Here is an 8,309-nt window from a genome sequence, read left to right on the forward strand (position 1 = left end):
GCCCTCAACATATTTAAGCAATCTCCACCCAAATTCCACACCAATTACATGGGGGGGCCCAGCTCCACCACCCTCCTTCTCTCCACTACCCCACCAAAAATACTTTATTAATGAGAGGGCGGCATAAAACCACGGGACTCCATCTGCTAGGGGACAATCCAGAGAGAGCAGCCTGGCACCAGCCCCAGCTGAAGCCAGACCCTCCTCCAGTGAGGACCCACTAAGCTGTGCCTCCCTCTAATTACCAGAAGCCTGGCTCAGGGCCTGGCCGGTTATTTAGAGAACCAGTGCCTGCTCCTAGCACATAGCTCCGCAGGGCTGGGGCTGCAGTCACTGTCTGCTCAAAGCCAGCTGCCTGAAGCTGCCATCCCCCCCTACAACTGTCCTGGGACCCCTCCTTCCGCCGCTGCACCCCAAAGGTCCCTGGCACCATGTCACTCGCACACGCAGCTGCAGAATACATGCTGTCAGATGCCTTGCTGCCGGACCGCAGAGGCCCCCGCCTGAAAGGACTGCGCCTGGAACTTCCCCTGGACCGCATGGTCAAGTTCATAGCTGTAGGCTTCCCCTTGTTGCTGATGTCCCTGGCCTTCGCCCAAGAGTTCTCCGCTGGTAAGTGGCCTCCAAGACCCAGTGTACCAGAGACCCCACTTCATTTCACTCTTTACATGGGCTCTGAGATGAGACAGCTCCCACCGTGTCCAGCTTTGGTGACTCTGGCCTGGGCATTACCCAAAAGGCAGACGATGTGGGGCGGGGGTTGGGGGATGGGTAGGGCACCAGCAGAGCCGAGGCACTGAAAATTTTGAAAATCATTTCCCAACTTTTGTAATAAAAATATCTAGTTTTAATCGTGGTATTTCATAATGTTTTATGTCATTGCAATAAAATAAACTTTCATTTTCATTTCCCTATGGATGAGAGAGATTGGGGCTCTGTGTTTTCAGGACATAGGACCGCTAACGGTTCTAGTCCGCCACGCTTCAGACGAGCCGCTCACCGTCTCAGCCTTCCCCTACTCTCCTTTCCCCCTCCAAGGCTTCCGATTTGAGGACTTATGTTAAGAGCCATTCCTTCTTCCCCCACAGACCGTGGCCACACACACAAACATGAACAGACACATATGTCTGCTGTTCTAGGCACTAGATTAACTCAGCAGATTTCCTCTGTTCAAGAGAAGGTAGACTTCTGACAATTGGGATTTCTGGCTTTCTTTTCTGGCTGTGCGATTAGCTTACGGTGTTTCCCAAGGAGGCATATCAACCTCTCACTGCCTCTTCATTCTCCCACAAGATGGAGAGAACCATTGGTTCCCATGTCTGCCTCTCTCTAGAGAATGACGGGAAAACAAAACTCTCCCCCAACCAGGCCCACTTTCCTTTCTGCACAGCCTGCTCACTCCTTCTCTTGATGTGGGCTCAGAAGCCCAGGCAATTAACCCTCTAAAGTTTAGAACCTAGAAGATGTCAGTCCTCTCGGGAAGGTCTTACCCCCAAACCCAGGAGTAGAGGGCGCCCCCCGTTGCCCGCATGTCTGGGAGTCCAGGGGGGCGCTCTGAGAGGAAAGAACCCACATCAAAGGCCAGTCACGTTGGCAGGCTTGAGCCAAACAGACCTGCGGTGACTCGGCCTTGCAGCCAGAAACTGGGGCCTGGGACGGAGAAAGTGCCTGCCAGATACGGAAATCGGCAGAGCTGTGGAGACAACCCCTGGGAAGCTCTCGGCTGGTTGATCCCTGGGTCCCCATTCCTCCACTCCGGCTCCAGGCTGCCTCCAAGCTGTGTTCCTGTTCCAGGGCCTCCCATCCGCTGCTTCTCTCCCAGTAACTTCACCATCCGGCAGGCCGCCTACGTGGACAGTTCCTGCTGGGACTCACTCGTTCACCATGAACCAGATGAGCATGGCCCCCACAAGATGAAGTCCCTGTGGCCTCACAAGGTAGGTGGGCCCGCTTTGGGGCAGGCCAGGGCAGGCCAGAGCCCCACCAGTGTCTTCTTTCTGGCCTCTTAGCCCCCTTGCTTTTTTATTTTCGTCATTGACTCTCGTGTTTCTTCAAGTGTCCAGTGATCTTTTATCTGGTTGGATGCTTTGTGCCTATGGGTGACGCTGGCTGACCAGCCTACTGATTACAGTGAACCCTTTGGGCCATTTCATTGGGAAAACCTCAAACATCACTGTATGGGATCCTTTCTTTTGGGCCAGTTCCCAAGAAGAATCACTGGGGGATCCTTAATCTGTGCAGAGGGGGCACAGAGCAATGGGTTCTGAGCTCAGCTGCCAACCCACTAGGAACACAGCTGTGGGTCTCAGCACTCAGTAGTCACTCAACTAACATGGTCCTCAGCGTTGTTCCCCTGCCCTCAGTGGAGACAAGTGCAGAAGTTCTTTCGTTTAATGTTTCCAGAGAGTGAACCATAAGCTTCTGCCAGGGGATGGAAAGGGCAGTCGCTTGATAAGGCATCATGTTCTAGGGAGGATCTGCGGGTCTGTGTTTTCAGTATTCCTGTTGACAGCCCACCTGTCCCCATTTTCAGAGGTTCCTCATATCCACAATTCTTGGGTCTTTCTCTGTAGTGCGTAAACAGCTTGCTTGGCCTGCCTCAACTCCCCATCCTGCCCACGCGCTGCTGCTTCCTAGCACGCTACTTCCCAGCTCGCAGCATTTTATGGCTGGCTCTTGTCTCCTGTTTTCTCTGTCCTGATAGAATCAGGTCTTTTTTTAATCCCTTTATTGTCATTCTTGTGGGGCTTCATGAGGGAGCCAAAGTCATGTGTTGGTCCAATTCACCGTGTTGAATTAGAAGTCACTCTTGACATTTTCCAGCTATGACAGACAGTCTACAAGGCCTCCAAAGGCCACTCAGGTCTGGGACCCAGACAAAACCAGAGACTTAATGGAAAGAGTTCATGGGGGTCTCTGTCACTGGAAGTGTTCAAACGGGATCCAGATGGCCAAAAGGTCAAGATATTGCAGACGGGATTCAAATGTCAGAAAAGAGTCAGACGGTCTGACTGTCAGGATCGCCTGAGTGCCCTTTAAACCCAGATTCTCTGGCTCCATTTCAAACCCACTGAAACCGAATCTCTGGGGTGATGTTTATTTTCCAAGAAATGCCATTTCCTGAACAGGAATGAAAAGGTTCTGATTTTCTCGAGTGGACGGGTGTAGTTTTCCTAACCTGTCTCCGGTGTTTAGTTCAGAAACACACACACAGGCACGTACACCTTTTTCTTCTCTACCTAAGTGCAACCAAATATGCAACCTCCCTCCTTTTCTTCAAACTCTCCTCTAAAATAAAAAGCATCCCTTCCTCAGCAGAAGCTTTAGTCAAGTAGTCCCTAAGGCAGATCAGTCCCGAAGCTCCCAGATCAGACTGCCTAATTCCTGATCCTGCTCCCCCACCATGAGACATGTAACCTCGTCCAGGTCGCTTAAGCTTCTCGTGCTTCAGTCTCCTTGTCTGGAAGATAGAGATATTAATAGTGTCTGCCTGGTGGCATCCTCTTGATGGTCAAATGAAATATGCATGTGAAACACCTCACACAAACGTAGCTTCAAAAAGCCTGAAACAAGTAGAGTTTTTACTGTGGCCATACAGTGGCTTATCTCAGGTAGCAAAGTGTGTAGTGAGGACACAAGACTCCCGCGTACCTAAGGGTCAGCTTGTGTGCATGCATAACAGAAGTGGCCCCCAAAGAATTCCAAGACAGTCCCCGATGGTGTCGTTTGGCATGACCATGGCTGCAGAGATGAAAAGACGACCGCACAGGAGAGGAGTCAGGGAAGGCATGTAGGATGTGGGAGTGGACCTCCTCCTCTCAGCAATGTTGGGACCCCTGGTGGTTGGGCTTTGAAAGCTAACAGACTCTGGATGCCTGGTGATAAGAACTTGGAGCAGTCAGAGAAAGAGAAGTTGATGGAGAATGAAGGTTGAGAATGAAGGTCGCTCTCCCCGGGGGTGCGACTCCATGACCACAGCCGGCCATGATCTCTGGTTAGCGACCCAGGCTAACATTCGTGGGGAACGGGGAGAGGGGAGGGTTGTCATGTTCTCTCTTTGTTCCCTTCTCCCCTTCTGTCTCCCTCTTTTCCTCCCTCTATCCCTCTCCCTCCTTCTGTCCTCCCTGAGGTTCTCCACACCTACACAGACCCGAGATCTGAGCAGTGGAGCTGGGGAGCGGAGAGATCCGCCATCCCTTCTCCTCTGGGCTTCACTCTATTCAGCCAAGTCAGCAGAGAGCCCTAAGTCCTGGGCCTGTGGTGGCTCCTTGCCTACACTGCCTCCCCCTTCTGAGGCAGGAGGCGGGAATGAGAACCCCTCACTAAGAACTCTCTCTACAAGGCCCCTGCCCCCTGGGCCTCCCTCCTCTGCTCACTGTCACCCCACAGGCCCTCCCCTACTCCCTGCTGGCCCTGGCGGTGGCCATGTACCTGCCGGTCCTGCTGTGGCAGTATGCGGCTGCGCCGGCCCTCAGCTCGGATCTGCTCTTCATCATCAGCGAACTGGACAAATCCTACAATCGCTCCATCCGCCTGGTCCAGCACATGCTGAAGATCCGGCAGAACAGCTCGGACCCCCACGTTTTCTGGGATGAGCTGGAGAAGTGAGTGGCCTCTCCCACCTCTTTCTGAAGGACTCAGCTGCGCGTTAACACGATATCCTTGCAGGGTCATCTTTAAACTATCCGCTGTACCATCCTTCTCAAGAGTCCAACGTGTTTAACACACCATCTCACCCACTTTCTATCATTTCTCTACAGGAAGGGGAGAAAGGACACCCCGAGTCACAGGGGACTAATCTCTCTAATGTACCACTTCCATGTACCTACCATTCCCCCACTCAGAACCTCCCCCCATGCCTCCGAAGAAGACCAAATTCTCCCAAATATTTTTCCAAGGCCTTCCACACACTGTACCAGCTACTCTTTCACACCTCTGACCACCAAGTGACAGAAACCTCTCCCTCTATCCGCAGTCTCCTCCTCTTCTCCTGAATAACCATTCATTCACGGAAGCATTCACGCAGCCTTTGCTGCATCCCAGATGCTGTTCTGGGTGCCTCCAACCCAGTGTGTGCTGTGTGTGTTGGGGCAAGGGTGGGGGGGAGACAAAGCTACACCTATCCATTCTACGAGGGGACATAGACAACAAATAAACGCAACACGTAAGCAAATTATATGGCAGAAGATACGTGGTATGAGAGGGGGGGAATGTAAAGCTGAGTGAGGGGGTCAGGAAAGCTGGAAGGTGGTGGAGGGGTGCAGTTTTAAATCGGGCAGCCAAGGGAAGACCCACCAAGAGGAGCATTGAGCTGAGACCTGGAACCGTATTCTGTCTCACGTTTGTGCACACAGTCTATCCTCTGAAAAAAGGTCCTCTCCCATCTACCTCTCTGAACTCGATCTACCTCTTCTTGAAGGCCATGTCTAAGATAGTATTCTCCGTAAAGGTTTCTAAACGCTTTGGGCTGTGTCATTACCTCTCTCCTAACTTTTTACAACACTGTGGTTTATATCCATCATTTTAGCCGCAAATCAAGCATGATTTTCATTTCCTGTTTGCATATCATATCTGCCCCTTCCCCACAAGCTGGACCATAAGCTCCTTCGGAGCCAAGACTGGCTTACACGTGCCTGAACACCACAGCTCTCCACAGACACCTGTTAGCATGTTTATTTTTATAAAATAAAATAAATAAAATTTATAATATAAAATAAATAAAATTTATAAAATAAAATAAAATTTCTAGGTTGCCCTAGAAATCATTCACGGAGTATGCAGACCAAGAACCAGAATGTGGTTATCTAGACTCCCAGGCCAGTGCCAATTTAATAAGCCTATTGCTACCTAAGGATCCTGTTTTAGCTTGAAGGTTTAGTGTGCTCTGCTGGGCAGAAGTCCAGTGTGACCATTTGTTATCCACTGATCACTCACTGGGTTGACAACACTGCACTCACTGGTTGGAGAATGAAGATCTACTCACACACCCTTTGGGGAGAGGAGGAGTTATGCTCAGGGGAGGCAGATCTTCACAGGAGCCAAGAACGCCATGGCGGGTGCTCAGATTCCATTACTTCCCCACATGGCTTTCTCAGGATGTGGTTCTAAATGATCTCTCCTAACCCTGCCTCCTTTCTTCCCCTGCCCAGGGCTCGGAAAGAACGATACTTCGAATTCCCCTTGCTAGAGCGGTACCTGGCATGTAAGCAGCGCTCACATTCCCTAGTGGCTGCCTACCTGCTAAGGAATTCACTCTTGCTCCTCTTCACCTCAGTCATCTACCTGTACCTTGGCCACTTCCACCTGGATGTCTTCTTCCAAGAGGAATTCAGCTGTTCCGTCAAGACAGCGCTGCTAAGTGATGAGACCCACATGCCCCATCTGATCACATGCAGGCTGACCTCTCTGTCGGTCTTGCAAATTGTTAGTCTCTCCAGTTTAACAATATACACGTTGTTGGTTCCAGTGATAATATACAACCTCACACGACTGTGTCGGTGGGACAAACGACTCCTCTCCATCTACGAGATGCTCCCAGCTTTTGATCTCCTGAGCAGAAAGATGCTTGGATGCCCCATTAATGACCTCAATGTGATCCTTCTTTTCCTCCGAGCCAACATCTCTGAGCTCATCTCTTTTAGCTGGTTGAGTGTCTTATGTGTTTTGAAGGACGTGACCACCCAGAAGCACAACATTGACACAGTGGTCGATTTCATGACATTATTGGCTGGCTTAGAACCCTCAAAACCTAAACATCTCACTCACCGAATAGGTGATGAAAACCCATAGTTCAGAACCCATGGAGCAAGAAAATCTTATGGTAAGTAAAACTCTATCTCCTTTTTCACAAGCCTCACACACTAATGTACAAAAATACCACTTTAGAAATGCTAAGTGTGGTTTCAGCTGAATCATACATCCTGTATTATGTTTTCCTAAAGGTGAGAAGATAAAATCAACGCATGAAAACAAATCTGAAAGTTGGAGCTGAAGAGTCAAAGTGCTAAAAAAAATTAGGTCTAGAGCATTCTATGATAGAAAAAAAAACACAAACCTAAAACTAAACCAGAAGTCTAAATATTCTACAAGGAAAGAAAATTCTAAAGGCTATTTATGGAGGCAGGTTCTTCTCTATATATTTACTCCATGACCCTTCTAGGATGCACACTCAGCTTAACCCAAAGAGTATGTGAGGCAATCTGCTAAGTGAATAAAATGAATAAAAATGTGAAATCCCTGGAAACCCTGTGCTGTGGCCTGAAATCCTAGGAACTTGCCATTTTGCTTTGTGGAAGTCATTGACTTGCCCAGACCCTGTGTGGTCCGCAGAGTTGGCCAGAAGATAATGATGCAGGAACTTATCTGCTCTTGGGGGTTAGGCCAGCACAGAACAAGGCTAGGGCCACATCTCAGCTGTGGGTGGAGCTACAGTGGTTTTCATCATCTAAACCAAAGACTCATGACGCCAAGGGCTGGGATTATGGACTGTGGACTCACAACTCCTAATGGGCCCAGATGTGTTTCTAATATTCCAGAGGATGCTATGCCTTCTCCACTTAGAGCCAATCACTGAATAGCAACCATTTTAGAACTAAAAGGGAATGACAGTAAAGTGCTGTCGAGCCCCTTCTCTCTCTTCCCTGACTCATTACCCTGTCTTAGCTTCTAGCTTCCATTCCTATGTCTGGACTTAATGGAAACTTGGTCTGAGTTCAGAGGCCCTGCTCAGCCTACAATACCATGTTGTCTCTCATTGGATATTTCTTTTTAGAGTTGCAGATTTCTTCAGAGAATTTTTGTATAAGCCATTTAGACCCCTCTTCATATAGGTAAGCAGAAAAATTACATAGTTCCCTTGCTTCTGATGATGCTGAGCCTTTGAATGTGCTGTCTCCACTGCCCAAGATGCCCTCCTCTGTTCTTCACTGGCCAGCCACTAGCTCTCCTTCAGAGTCTGTCCAGCCATATTTTCTTCAGGATGGTTTCCTATCTCCTCTCCTCTTCCTTATGTGCTGTCATATCATTCAATACCTACCTCTGAGATAAAAGTTAGTACACTGTATTAATACTGCCCATTTATTGGCCTCTCTTTTCCTCTTAAACAAGTTTCCTAAAAGTTGTGTCATAGCGGGCACTCAATAAATACTCTTCTGAATAAATAAGTGACTGAATGTTGCTTGACAATATTACATTGTTTGGAGCACACAGCCCCAGCCCCTAAATAATCTTGACTAACAAAAGCTTTGCCCACAAAGGTGCACTGCACAGCACTTGATGACCAAAAATCTAAACAACATGGAAGTAAACAT

General features: G+C 49.1%; 1 protein-coding gene across 1 annotated transcript; it reads left to right on the forward strand.

The window, feature by feature from the left end:
• Nucleotides 1–431: 431 nt before the first annotated feature.
• Nucleotides 432–6,789, forward strand: PANX3 (pannexin 3; the record flags this gene model as incomplete). The annotated part of the gene is made up of 4 exons (XM_080831523.1): nt 432–612; nt 1,795–1,937; nt 4,390–4,604; nt 6,150–6,789. 4 exons carry the CDS (start codon nt 432–434, stop codon nt 6,787–6,789), a joined length of 1,179 nt encoding a protein of 392 aa, XP_080687649.1.
• Between the last annotated feature and the right edge of the window lie 1,520 nt (nt 6,790–8,309).

The sequence above is a fragment of the Martes martes genome (genome assembly GCF_963455335.1).
Source record: "Martes martes genome assembly, contig: scaffold_359, whole genome shotgun sequence".
NCBI classification, from domain to species: Eukaryota; Metazoa; Chordata; class Mammalia; order Carnivora; family Mustelidae; genus Martes; species Martes martes.